The sequence below is a fragment of the Pseudochaenichthys georgianus genome, chromosome 2 (genome assembly GCF_902827115.2).
Source record: "Pseudochaenichthys georgianus chromosome 2, fPseGeo1.2, whole genome shotgun sequence".
NCBI classification, from domain to species: Eukaryota; Metazoa; Chordata; class Actinopteri; order Perciformes; family Channichthyidae; genus Pseudochaenichthys; species Pseudochaenichthys georgianus.
The window spans coordinates 11321445-11348739 of record NC_047504.1 but is presented as its reverse complement, the minus strand read 5'-3'; the positions used below and the strand labels follow the sequence as shown (position 1 = coordinate 11348739).

The 27295-nt window shown below is 42.3% G+C and overlaps 4 protein-coding genes across 6 annotated transcripts; 2 read left to right on the top strand and 2 right to left on the bottom strand.

Moving 5' to 3' along the window:
* Positions 1-1153: 1153 nt before the first annotated feature.
* On the bottom strand, positions 1154-5864 carry c1ql2 (complement component 1, q subcomponent-like 2). The gene is made up of 3 exons (XM_034101794.1): positions 5778-5864; positions 3392-4223; positions 1154-2510 (listed from the first exon to the last, which is right to left on the bottom strand). The coding sequence occupies exons 2-3, from the start codon at positions 3974-3976 to the stop codon at positions 2331-2333; spliced, it is 765 nt and encodes a 254-aa protein (XP_033957685.1). The 5' UTR covers positions 3977-4223; positions 5778-5864; the 3' UTR covers positions 1154-2330.
* Positions 5865-8939: 3075 nt separating this feature from the next.
* On the top strand, positions 8940-18251 carry steap3 (STEAP family member 3, metalloreductase). Of its 3 annotated transcripts, none has more exons than XM_034101758.1 (6): positions 8940-9056; positions 10182-10418; positions 12013-12279; positions 12549-13073; positions 13413-13574; positions 16935-18251. In XM_034101758.1, the coding sequence occupies exons 1-6, from the start codon at positions 8952-8954 to the stop codon at positions 17220-17222; spliced, it is 1584 nt and encodes a 527-aa protein (XP_033957649.1). In that variant the 5' UTR covers positions 8940-8951; the 3' UTR covers positions 17223-18251. The 3 variants fall into 3 exon arrangements, with proteins under 3 accessions (XP_033957649.1, XP_033957634.1, XP_033957656.1); XM_034101743.1 differs by having other exon boundaries at positions 8940-9074; XM_034101765.1 differs by having other exon boundaries at positions 9020-9078.
* Positions 18252-19081: 830 nt separating this feature from the next.
* On the top strand, positions 19082-20484 carry LOC139435167 (acyl-CoA-binding protein-like). Its single transcript, XM_071205578.1, has 4 exons — positions 19082-19126; positions 19261-19378; positions 19973-20035; positions 20151-20484. Exons 1-4 carry the CDS (start codon positions 19121-19123, stop codon positions 20222-20224), a joined length of 261 nt encoding a protein of 86 aa, XP_071061679.1. The 5' UTR covers positions 19082-19120; the 3' UTR covers positions 20225-20484.
* A 211-nt stretch (positions 20485-20695) lies between these two features.
* sctr (secretin receptor) lies at positions 20696-27161 on the bottom strand. The gene is made up of 14 exons (XM_034101837.2): positions 26966-27161; positions 26807-26894; positions 26293-26406; positions 25741-25847; positions 25345-25445; positions 25130-25262; positions 24467-24620; positions 24072-24132; positions 23915-23984; positions 23506-23597; positions 22394-22532; positions 21976-22017; positions 21781-21900; positions 20696-21156 (listed from the first exon to the last, which is right to left on the bottom strand). Exons 1-14 carry the CDS (start codon positions 27005-27007, stop codon positions 21103-21105), a joined length of 1317 nt encoding a protein of 438 aa, XP_033957728.1. The 5' UTR covers positions 27008-27161; the 3' UTR covers positions 20696-21102.
* Between the last annotated feature and the right edge of the window lie 134 nt (positions 27162-27295).

The following is a 27295-nucleotide window of genomic DNA, read 5'->3' as shown; positions in this document are numbered from 1 at the left end:
GAAACAAGCCAACACCTTAATAGATGTTTATCTAACCAGACATGCTAATATTTGTTTTCCACAATTTCCATTTAAATCGACAGTGCTGGTGTGTAAACAGCTGTTTAGTGTGTGTTCTTGAGGGGGAGGGATGGAAATAAAGAATGAAGCGTACACAAAGCAGCCATCATCTTAATGAAGGCTTACGGCCATATTTGGTGCAGCATTTGCAAATCTTAAAACAAGTTAATCAGAAGTGAAACACTGGAGCCGGCAGCCAGCAGCTTCCAGACGCCGTCTTATGTCTTAGCAGATCTGAAGAGACGCATAAAGAATATCCTTTACGTTTCGTCTCACTGTCAGCGTACAGCCTGGCCTGCTTTGCCTCTGAGCCACCTCGCAGTCCTTCAGAATAAAAGCGTTAAAGTGACAGAAGATAACGGTTATAGCTGAGAGAGGTTTAAAAGGTTTCCACATTATTAAATTGAATCTTACACAACCTCTCCACGTAATGCTTTAGCCATGGTGCCACAACTTACTGTTATTTCCCTTAGCCATAAGTCTGGTCGTGGTTTTCTTGATTCATTTCGTTGTTATTTAGTCCACGAAATATCGAAAAGAATTGTTTCTGAGCCAAGGCTGATAACTATTCTGCCCCAAAACACAAAGAAAGGCATCGTTATTATCTTTTTTTAAAGCAATTGCAGATAAATTATCTATTTATCGCTTAAAAAATCTAAATATTTGTTGATTCGCATTTGCAACACTTTGAAATGACAATAAACAGAATGACATAATACATTAAGAAAGAGATTTGCAGTGCGCAGAATGGTGTCGGTGACTAAAAGAGTCTGCAAGCTACAGTGGAGCAAAGGCCATCCAGAGAGGCACCTGGGAGCCAGAGAGCAGGGCACAGTGTGCACAGAGCAATGCAACGCATGCAGACAGGCAGCCTGGGGAAGGGAACACGAAGAGACGAACATCAGGCAGATCGCTCGCTGCTTTATACCCCTGGGGAAACGGCTGCAAAGACGACTTCTGCCACTGCATGACCCCAAGTTGCGTTTAAACAAGACGACACCCCTTAGGTCAGAGATTTGTACACAAAGCAAGTTTTGTCAAATCATATTTATTTGTATATATGACATCAAAATATAACCGAGTCAATATCAATTGCAAGACTTCCATGTGTCGTGGTTATTGGGACATTTAGTGAAACACCACGCGAAGCACCACGATTTCGCAAATTAAACTGGCCTCGATTTTCATTTCTTTGCTTCTTGAATGCATTTTAAAGTGTGTTCCAGTGAACCACTCACACAACTTCTTTTAAAACAGCTTATCCAATTGAAGTGCATGAAACATTGCAAGAAGGATATGGAATGATGGCTGATGATATGCTTACATTAGAGCAACAAATAAATAAGAATGAAGGAAATTCATGTGGCTGTAAGTTGAGTTACCATACGGTAGTAAATCAGATGTGATGCACTTAGTAAAAGGCCCGGTCACACCAAGTAGCGGCATTTCAACACACATATTTGGTGGTAGGATCTTGATTACTTGGTGAAACACTTTAGCTAATATGCTATCCTACTGGTTACCATGTTCTCCTGCATTTACTTTGCTAATCGCCTTTTCCTCCAAAAATCCTCACTTATTTGCAGGTTTTTTAAACAAGAGACAACTAGTTTTGAAGTACTATATTTATCCCCGATTACCAGTAGATAAGCATTCCTTCTGGTTGGATTTGATCCTGACCACGTCTCTTATGTTAAACTGTTTATACTTCATCACAGCAGGTTCAATTAGTGCACAGCTAATTGGCTAGCTTCCTTTAGTTTGCATTCGTTAGCTCTGTTCCGCTAAAGGTCAACAACGTAAATGTCTGTCACTACAAAGTACATTTGAACATTTTTGAAAGATACCCATGTATTTCCCCCACCGAAGAATGGACTTATCGTGGTGATTCTGGTCAAATGATTTGACATAACATTTCTCTTTGAAGAAATGCTGTCAAAAAGATTTTTCTCTACATTTCAATAGATGTATTTTGCCGTCTGAGCCTGAAATAGGAGACGCCATTAATACACTGAGTGAGCAGCTGGTGTGGCCTGTTCCCTTAAGCGTTGTTGAAATGTGTCAAAGGAACTTCTGATGGCTTCCCCGCTCAGAGCAAGTATGGGTCACTTTAGGTCTGATAGAAACTCTGCCGACAGCTGAACTGAAATGAAACACACGTACAAAAGGTCGCAGAACAGAACGTACAGACAATCCCATGTAGAGAAACACATTGGACCATATACTTAAAACAGTTCTCAGTGCTACTGTCCGTGCTGTGCCGCCGGTGTTTAGTCGGGGTATAAGATGAAGCCGGAGAAGGTGCTGTACTTGTTGTTGTTCCCCCCGTGAGCTTTGCCTCCGTCCAGCTTGACGTAGATCTCGTCTCCAGAGTCCAGGTGCAGCACGGCGCTGTTGCTGGCGTAGTCGTAGTTCTGGTCTGCGTCCTGGGCGATGGCGCTGGCTCTGACCTGGGGAACAGAGGACAACACTTCCTGTAATGAGCAGTGGTTAATTAAAGGAGATGTATTCATTTAGGAATAACCCGTCTCGTTTTCAAGGGGGTCCTAACATATGGTACGACCAACACACAGCAGCAAGAACACAACCAACAAAACAACATGACGTCACACAACCACAGGCAAGACTACCACAATCACAACACAACAATTAAAGATACACATTAAGATTAGTCACACATTGTACCCCTCCATGTCTCAAATATTTGATGGTAAATCAAACAATGTAAGTTCATTGGATTTATTTAGAAACTTTCCACGTTTATATGCATTTTGGAACAACGGTCCTTTTTTACTTGTTTCCTTGAGGACCCTCACTACTGGCACAGACATGGCTCTTTCTAGATGCTCAGAGGACTCTAACTAATATTCAAATATCTCTTTTGATAGACAATCAACTTGAGAAATCATAGTACCAGCACCAACACGACTGATTTGTCAATAGAAGGGGGCAACCCTAATAATATTTGAGCCAGATGCTTATCCTCAATGAATACTACTGATTATATTAAGACTTGTTTGTAACTCCTGATCCAGCTGCTGTTAACATCTGGGAGGAAACACTCACAATCATCCAAACTCACAACAACAGAAATATCCCAGATGTTACCCAGGAGTGAGTCGTGCAGTTATACAATAAGTGCAGACAAGAATAACATATAGTAATATACTAATAATATACTAATTGTGTGCCTAAAATGAACATTTTGTGCGTAAAATGCACATTTTATGACTCGATTAAGCTGCTTTAAATGTAATAATCTTCATTTAAAAAAGATAAGATAACAATCTGCTAGTTCCTTATCGTCTTGTTGCTCATGCTCTCTAGTTACCTGTCCGTTTTTGCACAGGTCGGCCCACATGCTGGTCCCGTCTCCTCCGCGCATCAGCACATGGTAGGTGAAGAAATAGATCCCGGACACATGGCAGGTGAACTTCCCGGTGCTCGCGTCGTACCGGTTCCCCAAGTTTGTAATCACGTCGTCAAACTTTAATACCTCGTAGCCCTCGTGTGGGTTCTTCAGACCCACGTAGAAAGCGATCTTGAATCCGCTGGACGTGGAGTTCACACTTTCCAACTCTGCGTTATCAGAACCGCCAGCTCCGGTCACCGCGGCGACTTTCCTGACTCCTCTTTCCCCTGGGGGGCCCCTCGGACCCGGGGGTCCTGGTGCTCCCGGTGTGCCCCTCGCTCCCGTTTTCCCCGTTCTCCCCGGTTCCCCTCGGCTCCCCTGCGCCATGGGGGGCTGCGGAGCGACACCGTTTTGGATCACCTCCATGGTGGTGGCGCCAGGTTTGGGAGTGTACGGGTCGCACACCATCCGACAGGTGCCCATCATCTCGTAGTGGTACGCAGAGGTGTCCGGCGCGCGGAGCAGAAGTAACGGGACGGCCACGGCCAGAGCGATCAGGACCATCGCGACGATCACCAGCAGGACCACCGTCCACTTTCTCCGGGGACGGAGGGTCGACAGGAAGCCCGCGGAGCCCCTCTGGACAGGAATGGTGACGGAGGAGGAGGCTTTCGGGAGGAAATGAGTGGAAGTTAATCAAGTGTCCAGATGTTGCGATGATGGCTTCACGCCTCTGGGCAGCGGCTGGATGGAGAGCTGCAGCCAGCTGGGGAAGATGCCCAAGATGAAACCGGAAGATGGAGAATAAGCCCTTCAGATTAAAACAATAGGTTAGGAGGATTTAAGAATATGAAAGAACGACGAGCCGATGTTAAATAATGGGTACTCAGATCTTGTACTTGAGTAAGTGGAATACTCTTAGTCCTGCATTCAAAATGTTACTCAAGTAAAAGTACAATAGTATTGGCATCAAAATATACTTAAAGTACCAAAAGTAAAAGTACTCATTATGCAGATTGGCCCATTTCAGACTAATATATTATATGTAGTAAATATAATATATATTATTCTGAAATCGGCCAATTAAGTACAATTCTAAGGTACATATTATGTACCTCAGAATTGTACTTAAGTCCGGTACTGGAGTAAATCTATAGTTACTTTACACCACTGGACACTATATTACATTTAATTTGTTTCCAAAGCCACTTAGTAAGTGTATTTAACCATGTCCTTGAGGATATACATTCATAGTAAGAATCCTATAAGTACATTTGTTTTCAATCATCCTGTACCCAACAGCATACACCGGGTAAAATAAACTGCAACTCTAACAAATGCAACATCATTTTCTTCACAATATTGCATTTTTTATATCATTATGAATATTACGTTTTCCACCACCGCACCAGAAAACACAGAGCAGTTTCTTATTAGACACTAAATCAAATTGTAAGAAGGGGTTTTATTTTTAAAGGCAAAACAGGAAGTCCTCTCTTTGGACTCAGCTGACTTGATAAGAGAATCAGTCAGTGCGTAAAGTTGAAGTCTGCGCAATTCTTATTCAAGATGGCACTAAATATTTATCATAATTCAGCAAAGGATGCTCAGTATTTAAAGTAGAAACATATCTCCATATTATACTTAAATGTATCAATCCATGCATATATGAATAGCCTTAAAATGCCAAATGATGCCATATGTATTTGAATACATCTCAACCAGCTGGATACATGGCCAGCATTACCATATATGTATTCACCCATATTCCCCTTTGGGAGTTATGATTTCAAAAACAGATGCATACATTCCTCAGGTACAAGATTGGGGATTTGGATTAATGTCTAACGCAGTATGATAAGTCAGAGTGGGAAATGTATTTATTTCTAAATCTTTTTCCAACCATAATAGTTTTAGAAGCGCTCTCCAAATCAATGGAAATACCTCAAAATGTCACACATTCTTGCTTTCATTATTTACAAGTCCGCCTTGACACGGTTAAAATCCTGTTTACACTTGTGATATCAAATACACCCGAATATTTGACTCGGAGCATGACTCCTCAAAGTCAGGAGCGAAGGCTAAGGGCAGGTTAGTGTGTGACATCACATGACCAGCCACACACACGCAGGAGAAGACAGAGGGGCAGAAGGAAAGCAGATCATTTATGCAGGAAATGGACTAAGGATGTCTGACAGCAGCCGACACCTTCAGCTCCGAGCTCCCCGGCGGCAGCGACATATTTGATGTCTTGTTTCACGATGTGCGGAGCCACAGGCCGTGAATTTCGATTCTCCGGCAAATTAAAATTCTCCCTGTGTGCAGACAATCATTACTCTATTGCATACAAATCTGTCTTAAATACCTCCTTAGCCGGCTTTGTTCCAGGGAGGCCACCGCTTGTTCTCACCATATGTTTCATAAGCACAGCTGAATAAGACTTTTACACAAGCTTTTGAGGCAGCAAAAAAAGAGCGTAATTGAAAATTAAAAGCGTCTATTGATTGCGTCGCTCCAAATATCCCCCCATGAAGGACCTGAAATACTTCAAAAGTGCATGCTGGGTACTAAGCACCTGGAATTGGAGCGAAGGCCTCACATCCACGACAGAGGCTTTAGAGCTCAAGGCGATGTTGAGAAACCTTCAGAGGCCAGAGACGAGGCTTAGCCGAAGCCCTACAGTCACAGTGCAGAAGCCAAGCCCCCCCGAAGCAATTTCAACTCGTGCTCAGCTCAGCTTTAACCCCCAGAACATGACTCCTGCTGGGCGGCTCACGTCTGAAGGTGAGCAAGAGCACGCCGAGTCATGAGAGCTCGGGCTAAAACGAAATCGAGGTTGAAATGTAAAGACAAAGATGCATTTTCATCCACTGAAATGACACTTGGCTGCAAAGCCCTAAGAATAAGTATGCAGGAAGAACTGTGCTCCATGACTGCAGTAACGACCTTTACTCGGGATTAGTACAGTGAACCGTATCTGTAGGCGATAGTGAGCCATGCACGACACACTGTCCGCATTATGCACTGCCGCTGCTCAGACTATCCTGCCCTGCAGCGCTACGGCTGCTCATCACGCTGCATGCTAAAGGACTGCTGTGTCATATCACACAGTGAGACACATTCATATTACACCTGGAATCAGGGAATCACTGAAACACAAAGACTGTTTTTCAGGGTGTTTTTGTGTAAAAATGGCAGACAGAAGCTTGCCTTGGAGTCAGTCTTTTTTTTAATACCGTTTCTGCAAAAGCCATGTAATGCATTCAGTCTTTGTCTCTCTTTGAAGTAGTGTTTCGGCCACACATGCTGGATTCAAATCGCCCCGTTAAGCTTGAGGGATTCACAAGAAACGGCTTCCATCATGCAGCTATCCTCTTTTTTAGAGTACCATAGTGTTGAGGCATAGACGGGCAAGTACTGTAGCTGTTGTATGTTACATCACATGTCATTCGTTAGACGCTTTTATCCAAAGCGACTAACATACATTCAGTGCTGTGGGCAATGCGGGGTGAACGACATGCTGACTGCAGTGGGACTCGAACTTGCCCTGATTCGAAGTCCAGCCCTCTACGCACTGAGTATGTGGGAAACCCCCACTGAGCCACAACAATGCAGCGGTAAACTTGCAGCATCAGCTCCTGTCCCAACATGTGTCCCTAATCTCTGGTGAAGACACCTCGGCTCCGGAATCCACAGACTGTCTTCCTCCATGTCACATGTTGACAGTGAAGCCCGTCAGAGGCCAACGTGGCTGAGTTCGTCCACCTCAGGCTAACCGTTTATGACCGTGCCTTTCCCTGGCCGCTCTCTAATCGCTGTGGTCATGTTATTATGAAACGGGGAACAGCATTAAAGGCAAGGAAAGGTTACGAAACCCTGCCGTTTGCTATTTTTCTTTTAAATATTAGCAATGGCGACAATGACAACGAGTTAGCATTTTACCACTTCTTCCAGTTGCTTTTTTAAACATGTTTTTGGTGAGATGCCTGAAATAAGGTCTGTGCTTCAAGATATTCTCACATTTGGTTCACAATAGAAATTATGTCACGGTTGAAAGAGACGACTAAATGTCATCAGGGCGAACATTAGCCACCTTTAGCTTAGCTGTGGTGACATACATTCATGTGAACGTGATGTTGTCCCTTTGAAGCCTAACATTAGCTTTATACTTTTGCATTTAGGTTTTAAAAATGATCAAAGTGTAAATATGTGAACATAATCCTGCCGAACAAACCATATAAGTACACAGAGCTCATTTTCTATTGCATTTTGTCGAGGGAACCCTTGCTATTCTAGCACTTCACTGTAGCCCTCTGTTAGCAGGGTGGCTTTAGGGAGAGTCTGTCCCCTATGGTTAGAATAACTTTAATTGATTTGACGTGTAAGAGTAAGGGGTTACCAGTTCCACACCAGAAGACTGTAATCAATACCTATGAATAAGAAATCTTAAAATCATATATCTATGTCAAGGAATGTGACCGGAAGCGCAAACACGAGGCCATAGCCTAGAGACTAGAAGAGAGGGTGGCGTGCATGCTCTGTGTGTGTGTGTGTGTGTGTGTGTGTGTGTGTGTGTGTGTGTGTGTGTGTGTGTGTGTGTGTGTGTGTGTGTGTGTCTGTGTGTGTCTGTGTGTGTGCGTGTGTCTGTTAGTGGGTGACACTGATGCAGCGCTGTGAGCCTGAGGGCTTCAACCTTTTGCAAGTGGCAAAGGCAGACGTGATGAAGTCATGTTGACAGTGTGTAACCTGCGGTCAGACGTTTCTTTTTTAACACAATTTTGCTTTGGCTTTTCTCTCCTAATCCCAGGGCCAGTTAATCAAATACACTGACAGCAGCAGATGGAGTCAAGCGAGAGACTACTATTAAAAGTCTGCCTCTATTTAGACCTAATGCATATTATTTAGTGTCTCTACTCTTCTCTATTATGCCCGTCTGTTTTTTGGTGTGCCATTTATTTTTCTCAAGGGCATATTTAATATAGATTGTACTTGTGGTACAGTCCAAAAGCTATCCACCATTATATTAAGCTATATTAACACAGTATAGGATACAATTGATATATAGAGAAAAGTAAGGAAAATGTGTACAAGAAACAAAGATTTACAAACCAAATATATATAAAAATATTACAAATAAAGGGGAAACAAGTATGAACAATACATCTGAATTTGAAGTGGACTAGCTACAGTTTTAAAGTAGTATTTGGCCGAAATGTGTGAACGTATACAAATGTTCATATTCTGCAGTAAATTGAAGAGTGTGTAAAGACATCATATAGATTTTTATCAGTCAGTATATATTATATATACAGTACAACCCTCCTTAGAAGATGGGGGGAAAGCAAGAGAAAGGGTCATGCATGCTTCAAATCTCATTTTATATTCCTGCTTTTTCCCCATTCTTGTAAAGCACTTTTTTAAACACCATATTAAAAAGTGCAGCATTTTTATTGTAATGTTAACGGTCTATTATGCGTCTTCTGGGAGGATTTCGTATCATATGTATTGTGTTGGTACATGTGTGCAGGCAGCTCACTCAATGTTATCTTCTGCTCACACATGGGGGCGTGGAGGGGGCGGGGCTTCTGCTGCTGCGTCACCGTATCAGGAAGAACCGCTCAGTTTGCGCAGAGCGGAGGAGAGGGTGAGCAAGTACCTGAAAGTAGGTACAAAATACCGCTTTAACTACTAACAAAGACTGACTTAAACTATTTAAACCACTTATTTATTCGAATGTTCGCTTATATGTGCCTGTGTTGCTTGGTTTGTTAGAGAGAGGAACTTTAAAGTGTCCACGAGTTCAGTCAAGGGCAACAAGCCACTTCGGTTTTGTTGTGAAAGCCTATTTACATTTCAAGCAATTTAATTTCTTATTGGCTTTAATGCGTCCTATAACATTTCTTGCAACTGTTTCAGAATAATTTAGGTTGTCTGGTTAATTCGGCATACATTTGCATTATAACCAAAGCAGTATTTGAATAAAAAAAGGACGTTTTTACTAATTATTTCGACTGCTTGTTATGTATGTTAACGACTTTTGTATCTTCAAAACAGTGGAGTTCGTGGATTAAGTTTTGCATTTATGGCAGGCTTGCTAGTAATGTTTTGATATTATAATCAGAGGTGGAAGAAGTAGAGCTTGTACTTGAGTACAAGTAGAAGTACTCAGATCTTGTACTTGAGTAAAAGTAGAAGAACTCAGATCTTGTTCTTGAGTAAAAGTAGAAGTACTCAGATCTTGTACTTGAGTAAAAGTAGAAGTACCAGAGTGTAGGAATACTTTGTTTCAGTAAAAGTCCTGCATTCAAAATGTTCCTCAAGTGAAAGTAGAAAAGTATTCTCATCAAAATATAGTGAAAGACAGTGAAAGTAGTCATTGTGCAGATTGGTCCATTTCAGAATAATATATATGATATGTTTTATAATGATTGATCATGAAAGTGTTCTCAAAGCTGGTGAAGGTGCAGCTAGTCTGAAGTACTTTGTAGACTGCAGGGTAGCTGGTGGATTCACTCCAGGTGGAACTAATGTTTGATTTAACACTTGATTAGATTTCACATCATTCATCCACATCTGTAAGAAAACTAAAAGTATTCAATACACGTAGTGGAGGAAAAGTACACCATTCAAAACAGCCTTTTTTTAGACCTTACAATCAACATCTTAAAGCCTAATGGAAAGTGTTTTATCCTCCTTTCTATGTCTGACTGTGCATCCAGTCGAGGTCACCTGAGTCTAAATGAACCATCTCCATGTGTCCTCTCCACAGATTCATCAGCGCATGATGCCTGATGACATGGCGAGGCCTTTAATCCGCGACAGAGGTGAAGCAGGAGGCTCGAGACATCTGGAAGCCTCCATGTCTGACTCTCCGGTGATCGGCATCATTGGAACGGGCGACTTCTCCCGCTCGCTGGCCAGGAGGCTGGTGTCCTCCGGATACCAGGTGGTGGTGGGGAGTCGCAACCCCAAGCTCTCTGAGGCTTTTTTCCCCGAAGAGGCGGAGGTGACACACACACTCTGACACACACCCACACTCACCATGTAATGAGTGTTGTCAGTGCCGTCCTAAGGTGCTAATTACATGTTTACTCACGGACTTTACCCACACGGCATAATAACAGCTGCTATTATCATGAGGAGATGCTTAGCAGATAATCCCAGTTGTGGTTTGGGAATAGAGTTACGCACCTTTGCATTGTCAGTGTTTGTCACCGCGAAAGCCACAAGGACTCTTATAAATGAGCGTTGTTCTTCATAAGGGTGTAGGCGTTGTCGGAGCCATTTCACTTTTTATTTGAATTGTTTAACATGTTTTATTAGTATACATGGCCTACGGATATTATTTGTTGAATATTTATCTACTCACCTTAGTTGTTTACGCCCCCGAATATATTTGTTGAAACCCGTCGGTCTCCTATTTGCTGTATTATGTGTGTTTAAGGGGAAGCGGCTGGACGGGGAACGCTAAACAAGTTGAAGGAGAGATGTGTGCTGCGATGGAACAAATAAATGGATTATCGTTTTGGATTATTTCTTTATTATAGATACAGATGTAACTTCCTATTAGGGGTGCAACAACTAATCCACTTCATCTATTACCAATTTAGTCGCCAACTAATTCAGTCGTCGATTCGTTGGTGACGTCATCACGTGTGTTTTACGCACCGTTAAGCTCCAACGTCATTGGTCTTTTTATCGGTACCGGAGACATTTAGAAAATACATGTCATGTATTATTGCTACATAAGCATTATATCGCAGTCTTAGTTTCGCCAACTCGTTTCTAACATGCAAAAAGACAAAAAAAATGCGTCGATGATGTATTTTCGATCTTTCCAATCCAGACGAGATCTCTCTCCCGGGGCGGTTCACACACACGCGGCCGCTACATGCAGCAACACACTGTGGAGAGAACTCGCTCCGAGGTGTGGTTCAACTTTACCTGTCTCGATGCTCGTTGCCAAAAGTGCAATAAGTGTTTAGCATGTCAGGGCGGCAACACGAGCAGTTTGTCTAAACATTTATCAAAAGTGCTCCACACTCAGACGGAGGAATGCACCGGACTGTCTTTCTAGTAGCTCTGTAGCCCCGTCCACGAGCAACGTTTCCACGTCAGGTGTTCTGTATGCTAGCAGCAACACACGGAGTTAACTACATGATACAAGCATGGGTTAATGATTAGAGGAAACTGAGATATAGTTAGTTAGTTAGTTAAAGTTTCAGCTATTCTGTTCACAGTTCTGTCATCAAATTATTTAATACGATTTGTTAAAACATTGTTGTTTCTTTTGATGTGAAATATTATTTATTTAATTTAAATAAAAAGCAATGTTAGTTTTGTTCAAAATGTGTTTCGTTAATTTAATAATATATGTATTTTTGAATCAAGTATTCATCTTTAGTGTCTTCATTGTTAGTTTCCACATGCCTAAAACAACCTCAAGCTAAATCTAAAAGTTGATGGCTAAATGAGAGCGCTTGAGAAATTGTGCAAGGCGTACAGTAATAGTCCGAATAGTCGATGAATCGACTATCACGTTAGCCGCTTGTTGCAGCCCTGTGATTGTCAAGTTGAACCCTTCCTCCGTCCTCTTCCAGGTGACCTCTCAGGTGGAGGCAGCCAGTCAGGCAGCCCTGGTGTTTCTGGCTGTTTACCCCGAGCATCACTCCACGCTGCTGGAGCTGAAGCCCTCGCTGGCTGGGAAGACGCTGGTGGACGTGAGCAACGGTTTGAGAATCAACCACGACGGGCCGTCCAACGCCGAGCAGCTGGCCGACATGTTTCCGGAGAGCAATGTGGTCAAAGGGTTCAACACCATATCAGCCTGGGCGCTGCAGAGAGGACCTCGAGACGCAAGCAGACAGGTGGGGAACATCTGCTCATAGTATGCATTAATAATGATAATAGATGACATTTGTATCGCGCCTTTCAAGGGACCCAAGGTCGCTTCACATGGTGAACAATCAGACCAACAGACAAAAGGGCAAATAATAAGGTAAAACAAATCAAAATAAAGTAGGAGCGGAAGCAGGGGGACGGTGTGAGTTTGTAATGATGACTTGCAGATGTCCAGGGAAGCAGCATTCGTGGATACGTCTTGCTTGTGACTAAATATGTATTCTGTTCCCTGCAGATCTTCCTGTGCAGCAACAGCAGCACGGCCAAGAGCTCCGTGATGCAGCTCTGTCGCAGGATGGGCTTCGTCCCGGTCGACATGGGCCTCCTCTCCTCTTCTCTGCAGATTGAAAACCTCCCCCTGTCTTTATTCCCTTCCTGGCGCATCCCCATCCTCTGCACCCTGTTTCTCTTCATCCTCTTCTACCTGTACAACTTCCTGCGGGACGTCCTGCAGCCCTACGTCACGGCGGGGAAGAGCGTCTTCTACAAAATGCCCATCGACACGGTGAACGTCACTCTGCCCTCCGTGGCCTTGGTGATGTTGGCGCTGGTTTACCTGCCTGGTCTGTGTGCCGCCTTCTTCCAGCTGTGGTCCGGCACCAAATACAACCGCTTCCCTAATTGGCTGGACCGCTGGCTGACGTGCAGGAAGCAGTTTGGACTGTGCAGCTTCCTGTGTGCAGCATTACACGCCATCTACAGTCTGAGCCTCCCCATGAGGAAGTCGGCACGCTTTAAACTGCTCCTCGCTGTGAGACAGGTGAGAGGGATCCCAATCCAGCTTTACCTCGAAAGCACTTTCAAACCTCCAGACCAAAGTGCTGTACTGCCACAAGCACCTTTTACTTATTTACCTTTAATTCCTTCATTAGCGTTACAGCAAAATTAGCAAAGCAGGAACTAATTTAATAAGCATAACAATGATATATATAAATGTATAAAATCATGATGAATTAAGCGACTGAATTAGGCTTGGCAGAAGTGGCATTTGTTGTACTGGACGTTTGCTATATAATCATTTACTACACTTACAAGTAGCTGCAGTACATCGGGTGAGTTAATTGGAGATGAAGAGTGCTGTCTGTCCTGTGGTGTCCAGATGAAGGAGGGGGACGAGGTGTGGGTGGAGGAGGAGGTGTGGAGGATGGAGCTGTACGTCTCCGCGGGCATCATGGCGCTCGGACTGCTCTCTCTGCTGGCCGTCACCTCGCTGCCCTCCGTCGCCGACTCTGTCAACTGGAGGGAGTTCACCTTCATACAGGTAGGCACAAACGGGAAGGAGAATGGTATAGCACGGTAGCTATAGTGTACTGTTGGCATGGTGATGAATACATGCACAATAGATGTATAGCTAAAAAAAGACCACTTGAAAAAAACATTCAGCTGCATACAGGCAGCTGGGATTAATACACAATGATGGGTGAAGATTGACAGACACTTGACACACACACACACACACACACACACACACACACACACACACACACACACACACACACACACACCCACACACAGGCGTCACGCTGATGCAGACAGATGCACTCCATATCTCTACATGTCTCTACATGGCTCATACAATCACGGCGTTTGCACTCCTGCTGCTGCCCCAGATTTGGCGCTAACATCAGGCTGTGACACAGCCATCAGGAGAGTCGTGACTCAGTTCACACACACACACACACACACACACACACACACACACACACACACACACACACACACACTTCCCCCCCATGGTGGCCTCTTTTCCCCCATGACTCCTGGGCCGACTGCTTTTCCCCTTTCATCTTTCCGTTCAGCTAATCCGGTGGCCGTCAGATTAGTCATGTGTCGAGAGCCGGAGCGATGAAGAGAAACTTCTTGCCCTGAGCCTCCAGACCTGCTCTCACAGCTGCAGGACGCTGGGTTTACCGTCTGTGTCCACCAGGCAGAGGACGCATACTTGTTTATAATGGACATACACGCAATGAGAAAAGGTTGATTCATAGTCTGATTCTCTTTATCTCTCAAGGAATGGCATCGAAACATAACTGTGTTCCAAGATAAATAAAACAGCCCACATATTGGTCACTTAAAGGGGACCTATCATGCAAAATGCACTTGTGTACGTCTTTTAGACATGAATATGTGTCCCCGGTGTTCCAGGGAACTCACCAAGTGTCAGGAAACACAACCCTCTCTCTTTTCCTCCGTACCCAAATCTCTTAAAAAGGGGCTGCAACGGATCTGATACAGACTGATCCAGATTTGAACACTTCTATGACGTCACAGAAGTGCCTCTACGGCTATTGGGCCAACTCCACCAATCAGGAGTAGACAGCCACAGACATTGCCGTTCGAAAGCGCTGGAGACGCTGTAGTACGTATGCCAGGCCTGTAGATGGCGCTGTTCTCACAGAATCAGACGGTGTTAAATTGAGCGAAATGAGGAATGGCTAAAATGCATGATCTGTTTGGTATTTTGAAAAATAAAAAGTATAAATCTGCCTTATAGGTATGGTCCTACACTATATTATTCAAATATAGCATGATAGGTCCACTTTAAAATACCACTTTTTGCCCTCCTATGATAACCAAGGTTAGTCAAAAGTAAAATCTTATAGAAAATCCTCAAAAAGACCAACAATACTTCCCCTCTCCTTCTGATGACGCATCTTTAAGAGGGGTCAAATGTCCTGAAACAGCTGCACACTGTGGGTTCAGCAAAACTGCTTCAACAGAGGATGTAGAGAATTTATTTGACTTGTTTTAACACAGATATAACCACTTTGAATACAACGAGACACTCTTCATTTGTCGTGCCCATGATAGACATTTATTTTGACTATTCGAGGCATTAAAGCGTAGGGATTGCACAGAAGAGGCTTCCTGCCGTTAATGAGAAAGCCCCCGACTCGTCCGAATCAGAGTCAAATTAATACTTTTGGGCCGTTGGGGCGCTGTCTCTTTTGTTCAGTTTCAATGTGCACAAATTACAGAAGACCAAATAACATAATTGTTTTGCTTAGGGTTGTGTTTGACTGAGCAGGAAATGTAATGGCAACAATGTCTCTTATTAGGCATTAATGTGGAAGTGAAAACTGCAGACATGGCATTTTAATTAGTGATTATTTACGATAAGATCATACTTTATTGTCACACCAAGTCTAACATTGTCCCTGCATCACCATCAGCTCCATTTACAGCATCAACACGGACACATATTAAGACCAGACACAAGGAAACATCTTGTTCTTTTAAACTCCTCTGTTCCCCTTCAGTCATTTGAAAGCACTGTAGCAAGAATGCATCACTTGTCAAGTGGAAATAATTATCATCTGGGAAGAATGATGCCACCCTGAACCGCTGGCCTCCACCAGACTCATTCTTAGGGAGCTTTTTAATCAGTTGGCACAGTAAATAGCGTACACACACACACACACATGCACACCAGTGGGGTTTCCTCGGGGGCCGCAGCAGCCTGTGAGATGTGAGTTAAAGTAATGAACTGGTATAATAAGTCACTTAAAAGGGAAATATCACAGTTTTATTATCATCATTGTTTTCAATTTTTACATTAAAGGTGACATTTTATTTTCCATAATTGAACCCGGTCTGTCTTGGGTTTGTAGGTTATCGTTCCTTGCATGCTTTAGTCGCAGTGTTTTCTTTTTTTTGTGCGAAAGACATTAAGTTTATCTAGATCAGGGATGGGCAAATGGCGGCCCGCGGACCGCATGCGGCCCCCACCTCCTCTTTTTGCGGCCCTCAGATTTTTTTTTTTACTTGTAGTACTGATACCGTCCACTAGTTACGTCGCGAGCTGCGTAGATGATTTCAAATACCGCGAAATAATCTGTGACGCGTTTGTGTGTATTGTGTCCCGGGGCAACCCTCACAAGAAACCCCGGCTGTTGTTATGCCTGCTGTGACGTTAAGTTGCCTCTTGTAATTATGCCGTTACAAGCTTACAAGTTGTTTTTATCATCTGAATTTGGCGAAACAAGTTTAATATTCTAAAAACCAAGACTTTGTTTATTTGAAATCAGATGAAAACAAACTGTCACGGACCCTGCCGTGTTATCTATGATTACTACGCTTTTCATTCATAATGTCAGCGGAGGGAGGGGGGCGGCGCTGAGGAACAGCCGAGTGCGGGCTGACGGGTGTCTGCGTGGACATTCCCCTCATTGTGGAATAAGGGGAATGCAGAGACGACAAGTGCTTTAGGTTCAAGTTAGACGACTAACGTCTGGGTTAGGGTTCATGACTTCATGTGTATGTCCTCTAATGGCTAATCTCAATACACACACATGTTCCGTGGTTTCCAATAGTTTAAAATAGTTTTATTCCACGGTTTAATAACCTGTTCCAAACATGCCACTTGTAAAAATGAAATAACATGTCTGTGAACTGATATATGTTTTGGGGATGTTCCCTTTGATTGTAAGATGTCAGACTTAGTATATGTGTTAATAATTACATACAACACATGGAATCTTTGTGTGTGTGTGTTCCAAGTGAATCTGCGGCCCCCTGGTGGCCAGTACATCAGTGATGTGGCCCCCACCACCATCCAAGTTGCCCATCCCTGATCTAGATGTACCCTCTTAACCTCTTTAACATTGTCTCCCCCCTGCAGTCCACAGTGGGTTACTGCGCCCTGTCCATGGCCACCGTCCACACTCTGCTCTTCGGCTGGGACAGAGCCTTCGACCGGACCCAGTACCGCTTCCTGCTGCCGCCCACCTTCATGCTGGTTCTGGTTCTGCCCTGCGTGGCTCTGCTGGGCCGCCTGGCTCTCTGCGTCCCCAGCGTGGCCCGGCGCCTCCAACAGATCCGCCGCGGCTGGGAGAAAACACGACACATCCGCTTCAGACTGCCCGAAGACAACTCCCGCAACATTCTGGACAACGTCAGCAACGTGTGAGAGAGACCCAGAAACTGTAGTGGACACTAAAGGGTGTACAAGCAGTACGTGTGCACTCGGGACGTACCAGGTGTAAGAGATGTGTGCGCTTCTTTTTAACACAATAACCTGATGAAGATAGAAATAGAGCTTTGGTAATCCAGCTTATTGCACTTTGCATCGTCACCAATGAGTATTTAGCCTTAATGTATTGCTTTGTGTGAAGCTTCCGCACCGAGTAGAAGAGCAGCACACTTATGCAAAACAGTCTGTTCTACTTCTGATGGACTTGCTGACCTCCTCTTACCTTTTCTCTTTGCACTTCAACACTGCTTCAAAGACGTTTGTCCCAACATTGTTACGATGTTTTTCGACGTGACATCAATGTTTCCTTTCGTTAGGACATCATTGAGAAACAGATAATATATGTATTTAAACTTTGTGCGACTGTTTGGAAAGGATGGCGGTTTGGATGAGCCTCAGGAACACCTGGTTGTTGCAGAAAAAGCTGCATCGTGCCTTTTGAAATGTGCAAAGTGGTCTCTGCGCAGAAAGCGTTGTCATGGTTACAGTCCACTAACTCTAGAAGTGTGCGACTTCACTGATGGATAATGTGCGTCCAGAACTGATTATATTATCATTGTTACACAAAAGCCACCCCTTCTCTTTATAATGTTTCTTCAGTCTCTTAATCAGGTAATGTTTTCTGATTCTCGGTGCCAACTGGAAACTGAAGCGCCTCGTTGGGTTTGCTTTGTGGAGTACAGAAAGTGGTTACACACTTCCGCCGATGTGCATATTACATGCTGCCAAAGTTTTTTACAGTTTCATTGAAATCAGTTTTCTGCTGTGGTTTGTTCGCCTTTTTTTGTTCTTACTTTATATTTTATTAGTGTTCTAGCCAAAGATGATTCTGTGCTACATGTGTTCTGAATCCAAGTTAAAATGTCTCCATAGTAATGAACTGAAATGTACGTTTTTCTAGGTGTGAATGTCAATAATTCAAATGGACATTTCTAGAACATAGAATAAATACTTTTTTCTACAAAATGTTGTTTCACTTTTGTATTTATGTTTGAAATATGAGATTCATTTGTAGATGCTTCATGTGAAGAGTTCTTAATTGAGTGAAACGCTGAAGTGAAACTTAAATACATCTAATCTTTAAAATACTGTTTAAAGATGTAGAAAATCCACTAAAAGGTTTTTGTTTCCAGCAGCTTTATAGCACTTGGTCCAACTAGGACTTGAACTGATGACCTTCAAGTTGCCAACCCAAGTCCCTATGGACTTCGCCACCGCCGCCCAAAACACTAGATCAGGTAAATCTGATATAGACTTTGATCCATTAAATAAGTGGACGCTGCCATCTAGTGGCGGAGAAACTTCCCCTTGTCTCCCAAAGCTAGAAACATTTCCTTTAACATAAAGTTGTATTTAGGACTTAAAAGTAATATTTGTATTTTATTCTGTACTCTTTTAAACAAGTTGATAAGTGTTATGAAACATTAGACGACGGGTGTTTCATTAAAAAAGGATTAAATCTGGTCACAGACGTTTTTACATTCTCCAAAATATTAGATTTTCATTGTCAGGCTCGAGCTTTTATTAGAAATATATATATAGTTTGTATTGCAACTCGGAACTCCCACTGTTATCTGTCAACAGCATTTGTTTGTGTGAATATTACTTTATCAACCTATGTTAATTATAGGTAGTATCACATCAAGTATCACATATTTAGATTTCAAGATATAATGTTTAACCAAACGGATCTCAAAGTGTGCTTTTCCTTCCTTTTATTAGCCGTTATTGTCCTGCTGTGTTTACTCTGTCTTTAAGAAAGCTCCTCCCTGCCTTGAGAACCTGCTTAACAAGCAGAGAGTGAAGGAAGGTGTCCACACTTCCACACAGCAGTCATGAATGTAAGTACTCTCTCACTTTAAGCCCTTACTACTATGGGACACAAAGGATTTACTGTACCGTTAAGTTGTTATTAAAGCTATATCATAGATGTTTATTTTAAATGAGAGAGTTTCTGTGTCTTCTCCCCTTCCAGGAGTCCTTTGAAAAAGCCGTAGAGGACGTGAAGAATCTGAAACAGAGACCAGGCTACGGCGATCTGGGGGAGATTTACGGTTTATATAAACAAGCCACAGTCGGGGATGTTAACATAGGTGAGTGCAAGGTTTCTAACATCGTAGAATGAATATGGAAACCCCAAAGAAAGACTGCGATGTGCTCAGAGTTCCCCAGCAGCGGGCAGATACCGGCAGGGCGCGGTGAGACTCGAATCAGGTCGGACAAGTCGGGTGTCTTTCTGTGGAAGATGCCAAAACTGATAGAAAGTTGTTAATTAAGAGTTTTGTATTGTGACCAGCACCACGGCACACCCATGTTACACATATGCAACTGGAGTGCTTAGTAACAAGCATATGAACAAGTGTGTGAGAACAAAGTATTATGTGTTAGTAGAAAGAACTTTTATTTCAACTTGTTCAGCTCGGAACTAAAACCCCAAACCACTATCTGCACATTCTTTAAATACCATGCATTTTTAACTATTAGGTTAAAGGGCATTAAGGGCAACTTGTTTTATTACATTAAAGTTTAATTGTTAAGCCTAAGGGTTTGAGAAAAGTAGATTCTTTTATTGAACTATGTGATAATGATTATTTCATGTGGGAGATTTTTCTGCCCTGAGTACTTTTACTGTTGATACTTGAAGTACATTTTGCTTTCAGCTATTTAATGAATTTACTTTCTTTCAGGTCGCCCGTCGATATTTGACCTCGCAGGACGGGGGAAATGGGACGCGTGGGAACGAAGAAAAGGTCAGATCTTCACACAGCATCAAAGAACTTAAAAGAAAACCACGAAAGAGTAATTGGAAAACAGATATTTATTCTCCTGTCACACGGTTTGCTTATCTCCTTTTTTAAACGACAGGCATGGGAAAAGACGAGGCGAAGGTGGCATATATCGAATTGGTGGAGGACCTGAAGATAAAATATGGGATCTAGTCACTTTCTCACACCTTCTGTATTATTTCCAACATCACCTTTCTCTCTTTGTTCAATAGACAACACGTTGGACTTCATGTCGAACAGATATCACCTGCTGCCGTGCTCTTAGACCAAATGGAGAACGTTCTGATTGCTCATAATGAAGCGAGGGTCAGCATGTGATCAGCTTTATCGCCTTCTGTCTCGATTGCTATTCTTTTTAAGGGCAATGTACACTTTCATATAAAAATGTTAAAATAAAAAGCATTGCTCCACGAGACTGGTATCAAAAATAAAGACTTTCTTTGGGCCTGAGACTAAAGCCTTAGAACAAATATCCAACAAGTATTCACCAAATATCAAAAGGAAACTAGCTCCTGAAGGCAGGGTCACAGAAGTGTACTCTTTCAGGTCAAAATGACTGTTTGTCAAAGGAGTCTGGTGGATTTGAAGAAAGGGCTCTGAAGACAAGGTACATCTCACAATATTCAAAATATAGACACGTACAATGAAGCTTGACTTACTTTTAAGTTGGTCTTTCTTTTATATGTCTTAATATAAGTTTGCTTAGCTACAGTGTTGATATTATTGTCTATTTCTGCAGACTGCAACCCTCTGTCGTAACACACTGACTATGGGTAACAGCCCCAGTTTAAAAAGCATCCAAATGATCTCTTGAATGGTCATACATTGGTATTTCAATACAAATCCAGTTTGATACTACTAACTGGGCCTCCTTAGTGCATTCTACGTCCTTATGTCTTCAAATAAAACCGCTCCAGGCATCAGAAACCCTCACTCTACAGTCGTGTCCTGGTCGACTCTCAGCTAAGCGGATCCAGGATCAATCGGGTATCGATGGGTGGAGAGAGGAAACGAGCGGATTTGAGCCGAAGTCACATCTCCACGGTGTCCACGGGGCCAGCGGGGGGGCAGGGCAGCAGGGAGACCTGAGAGAAGACGAGAAGTACATATTGATCCCAAGTTGGGAAATGCTTGTGTTGCAGCAGCATCAAAAGACATGGCATTAGACCAGGGGTTCTCAAAGTGCGGTCCGCAGGCCAATGGCGGCCCTCGGAAATGTTTCTGGCGGCCCGCGATAGTTAATGTGACTCGCTGAAATGCATGCGTTATATTTTAATCCTCCATGGTTGTATCTAGTAAGAATAAGAATGGAATTTAAGAATGGTGAAACTGCGCCCCCTGGGTTGTCATTCCTAAATTATGAATGACAGCTTGTGGAAAGTTTGCTAGACTACTGGTTGCATGGCAACTAGGCATCTCGCGAGTTGCGGTAATTGGTTAGTACAATGAAGAAAGGATTTGTTTTGGAATTATTTTGTGTTCCGTTTTTCTTGGGCGGCCCTCAATCCAGTATTGGGTACCTAAATTGGCCCTCACTCATCAAAACGTTGAGAACCCCTGCATTAGACAATACAAATTAAAAGACTAGAAATACAAATGTCAAAAAGTCAACATCTCAATAGCAATAAAATAGCATTAAAGTTGAATTAGAAATGTACAGGTGATTTGTTGTACCAATAAATAAAGTACCGATCGATGTATCTACCTACCTGTGTGTGGGGGGAGCCGCTGTGGCTGATGGAGCCGTGGTGCTGCCTCCTGCTGCTGCTGCTGGGGAGGTGCTGCGTCAGCCTCCACCTCCTCCACCTCCTCTGGATCTCATGCTGAACCTGGAGGAGACACGATCAATAACAGGTCGGTCGCTCCTTTTGCAGATGTTTCAGTTTGAACGAAGACGGCCTTACCTCCCCGTTCATGAAGCAGTAGAGCACCGAGACCACAAAGCCCTTAAGCAGAGGAGATTTGGTGAGTTGTTTTCTTCAGCTAAAGACATTACACAATTGTATAACCCCCCAGAATAAACTAATTAAGTAAATACAACAAATTCTAAATTAAAAAACAATAATACATACATTAATAACATACAAAAAAATACATATGATAGTAAGCAATAATTCGAATGTCATTATAAAACCTGCAATATACCCTCGTGAAGCTGAATTGTTCTTCTGCTATTGTGATTGTGGAAAGGTGTCAATAGTATGTTACAAATCTGGTCGACAAGAAGCTACATCTCATCCAATCATATCTCGCATGCTAATTGACAAGGTTGTGAGTTGAACGTTTCCACTGTTGTTCTTCTCATGAATGCACCGAGTGTACCTGAGTGGAGGACAGAGCCAGCTCGGCAAAGGTCCAGATCTGAAACACGGAGCTGCTGACTTCCACAGGCAGGAACACAAACAGTATGTAGTGCAGACCGAACAGAGCCACCAGGAAGAAGGTGGATTTGATCAGCCTCCTGAAAGAACAATAAAGTATGTTTTACGCTAATTAATAATACAAATACGTTTCCACGCATCTACCTTTTGAATCATGTCTTAGATTTACTTGCTGTCCTTGTGCGTACACTTTTAATCAAATAGACACAATCTTATGTTATATTATGCAAAATACCACTCCTCAAATACACTGCTTTCCCCCAAGTATAGTGTAATCAGCTTTAGATAAAGTATGACTATACAAGGTAAGTACTTAAAGGTGGGGGAGGTAAGTTTGAGAAACCGGCTCGAGATCGCTAGAATTTGAAAATACACAACCGGAGAAGATCTGCCACTTCCTTACAGAGCCCCTCCTCCAACACACACGAACGCGCACATGACCAATGAGGGCACGAGATAAATTTGACAGGCAGGTAGGCCATCCAATCCGGGCCGGCTAAACGGATTGGTTGTACTTTTTACAGTATTACGGATTCTACAGATGACATCTTTTTATGGATTTTTTGTCAAAGCACTTCAGATATTCATTGCTATCGGGATGTTAAGAGCATTCCATGGAATATAACAAAAAGTGTATCTCGAGCCGGTTTCTGAAACTTACCTACCCCACCTTTAAGTAAGTATACTTGGTAAGGCAAAGCAAGTTTATTTATATAGCACATGCACATAGCACAAGTGCTTTACAAAAAGACATTAAGAAACATATTATGAAATGACATTTAAAAGCAAAGACACAGAAAAGTTACACATACACACATCTGAAATGTTTAGGTCTGACTCTCAATCAATGCTCACTTTTTAGCAGAAATAGTTTTCTATCACCTCACTTTCTTTCTACTTTCTTGTTTAACTTGTCCTTTAGTTATTTCAAGTGTTTCATACTAAACGAACCCCCCTTTGGAAAATTATAATCTGACCCCATGGCACCTTTTAGTTTTCGCCGAAACTATTATTTTTAAATAGTTAAGTTGACCTTGTCTTTCTAGTACTCACTTATACTGGCTGAATGCATTCCTCTGTGCGTCTGGCATCCTGAGCTTGTTCACCAGGATCCTCAAAATGCCCAAGAAAAAGACGAGGTTCATCTGGAATTATTAAAAGACGATAGTTATAATGTGTGTTGAATACTTTGGCCTTTTAAGAAATGTTTTGCTTTCTTTGCAAATAGGCACCGTCTTCATTCTGTAATCTTAGTCAAAATACCATTCCTCAAATACACTGTTTTTGTCAACAACTGCTGTCCTCAACTTTATTGATCCCACTCATGTTTATATTCTGAAAATGAAGCAATTCTCATCTCTAATGTGTGTACTCCCCAAAACCTGGAACTACTATTATATTGCTACTAATTTGAACGACGTTTTAACAAAGAATGAAATGCAAGTAAAAGAGAGGTCTTTACAGATATAGTCAGAAGAACTGGCACTCGAAGTATCCACCAAATCCACTCATGCCTCCTGGTTTCCCAACAGCTGTGGCGATAAAATAAGAAATACAATCATAGCACCCGATATCGACAAAACAAATGAATGAGTGATTCAGATTGTAACCCCACGTACCCTTCGTCTTCATAAAAGTACTTGGCACATCCCCAGGAGACGATGACAATGAGAGGTAAACCTAAGGGATGAATTATTATGTATTTATTTCAACAAGCACCAAATAGATTAATCTCAAAAAAGAGAAGAGATGAATTATGACAGATTACATAACAATCAACACACATTGCATAATATCTATCACGTAGACAATTATAAAACATGATTTAAGTACAGGTCAATAAAATAATACCTAGTACAGTTAAAATATAATATTACAATACAGTTAAAATGGAAAAACTCAGATTACAGTGTAATTAATGTTGGCATGACTGCTTGCAATAATGATAAAAATGAATAAATAGTCAAAGTGAATACGGCTATATTGAGTTGATTGATGTGATCATGTGACCTACCCCAGCTCAGGACGATGTACCAGGCCAGGTGTTTCTTCAGGGAGAAGAAGGAGCGGCTCACCAGAGTAAACAGGAAGTGACCCTCCGCCAGAAGCCAGCTGTAGTTGGCCAGGATGGAGTAGTTGGAAAACATCAGCACCACCTTACACACCACCTGCCGCACGGGAAAGGTGTGTGAACACACTCTCACCTTCCTGTGTAATGTAGGACAGGGGTGTCCAGATGCGGAGGCCATTTTGAATCGGCCCTCAGCAAATTCTAAAAGTATAATGGAGTATGGCCCACACGTGAAACTTGCGCTTGTCTTGTACTTCTTCAATATAGATGAAAGCAGATATCACACATGTGTTAAGAAGCCCAGTGCCGTCAGTTCAAGTCAAATCTAAGTGATAAGAAAATATCTTCTTAGTATAACACGCTTGAAATAAACCCTTCATATTTCCCCTAATTATAAGCAATCTGAGGCTAAGGAATGAGCTGTAACAAAATAAATGAAAGCTGTGAAAGCAAGTATTAAGCATAATTTACCTTCATTTGATTAATGTTGCTAACTTAACTTATGAGGCAATATATCTCTACTGAGTGGCCCCGCCCTTCGTATATTTTTCTGTACGAGGCCCCCGGTGAAAAAAGTGTGGACACCCCAGATGTAGGAGATGGTACCGGGTAGGCGTCACAGTGGTAGAGCTCCTCATTGTGGAACAGCAGGGAGTCTCTGATGAAGATGAAGATGGCTCGCAGGATGAAGGAGACGAACAGCTGGATGTGAATGTGGTTCCTGGTGCAGTGCAGCTTTCTGAAGGGACGGTAACACTCACAGTTTCAGGATAACGCTTTTCTGGTTGAAGACAGGATGAAGATATTCAGATGTTTCTCACCTGAACAGACAGAAGATGGTGACGGCGATGGAGAGGGAGATGAGGGAGAGGGCGTATCCCACCGTGTACATGGTCTTCACGTAGGAGAAATACAAATGGGTCTGAACAAGGAGAAAACATCACTTTGTCATGTCTTTCTTAGACAGAAATGTACCTTTACATGTGGGCAGTCTAACGTTCAAAGAGAGAGAGTTCTTGAGGGCATCAGGTGTTAAATTAATATTGTTTATTTCAAGAGTTTGGGCATATCATTTTGGTCTTCACTTTTCAATTCAGTTTCAGGCAGATCTGTTCCTAACACCGATGAAACTGAAACCCTGTTATTCTGAGCCAGTTAAAATGTACAAGTTGTGGCCTATTTGCTTCCTAACTGTGTAAATATTAGTTTCCAGCAACCTCTCCAAGGAAGTGGAGAGTCTCATTGAAGGTGTAGCCGCATGCGTCTTCATGTGGGACCAGAGGGTCCGTCCAGCCACTGGCCGTACAGTTACGATGCACTTTAGCTGCAAAAGAGCATACACATATTCCTCATTAGTGTAGTCTGAAAGGGAATATGCGCCTGACAGAAGAATAATGATGTCCTGTGTTGCAAACTTGTATTCACTGGAAAGTGAAAAGCTTTACACAGTCCCTCTTCATAAACGTCAGATACATTATCATGACATCTATCATCTTTTAACACATACTTAGCACTCTAGTGTGTCTCTAACCAAACAGTCAGCAGCCATAAAATCCTTGTGCACATAGAGACGTTGAGAGGGAAAAGGAAAATGTGAGTTCTTTATGAAACAGATCAGCTTTTTGGTAAATAATTAACCAGTTCACCGATATGGGATAGATAATGTGTGTGTGTGTGTGTGTGTGTGTGTGTGTGTGTGTGTGTGTGTGTGTGTGTGTGTGTGTGTGTGTGTGTGTGTGTGTGTGTGTGTGTGTCTGTGTGTCTCTCACCCTCCGAGCTGAAAAACTCTGGACACGGCTGAGAGACGGTTTCTCCGAGAGAAGCGGGAGGCCAGCAGTTCAGCTCATCCCACATTCCCTTACAGTGTACACTGATATTGTTTTCTTCATAGTTGGAACAGAAAAGACATTTTATTTGCTGCAATTCAATACAAAAAAGTCAATAATAAGAATGAATCCATATAGACGGAATATATTGGTACATGTGATGTGTTTTTTTGCAGGGTTGAAACACTGCAAAACCTCAACTTCTGGATGCATCTGGATCATTTAGTGTACAATAAATTCTGCCTAATGGAAGGATGAGATGTCAGGGTGCCTTTTGTTTTGTGACCACTGGGTGTCACCGAAACATTGCTTCACATTTCTATAAATTAAAAAGTGCTTTATTTAGAGATTTTATTTATTCCAGGGATAAACATTATTTCAATGGAAAACAGCCTACTTAACTACAATATGTTTTATGAGATACAAGTGTTACATGCGTGAAACGAATGTAACTCACCTGTTTGCTGTGTAAAAAGCAGCAGATCTGTCAGGCACTTTTCCTCCTCTTTCATTAGATTAACATGAGGAAGACACCAGGATGACGCCTACAAATAAAGGTATAATAGTTAACTTAATCTTAACATATATAGATTCAAACACACTTTTATATTCTCACCTGGGGTAACAGTAGCACTCCAATAAGTCCAACTTTTGTCATTCTCTCTGGCAGGTTCCTTTTTTCAATCAAGATAGGGACCTACATCCAAACATCAAGCCTCATATCTGATTAGAATGAAAGGCAAGCATCCTGCTGGCAGCAGATGTATGATATGTGAAAATCAAACATAGGTCTACTCAGTGTCGATAATTATGCACAGTTCTCCTCAGGACAATGTGATACTCGACCATCAAGGTAACTGTAATGAAAAGTCAATTGGAAGTTATGACTTTCAAAATAAAGTTTTAATTCATGGGCAAGTTACTTTTATACTTTCATAATGTGTAA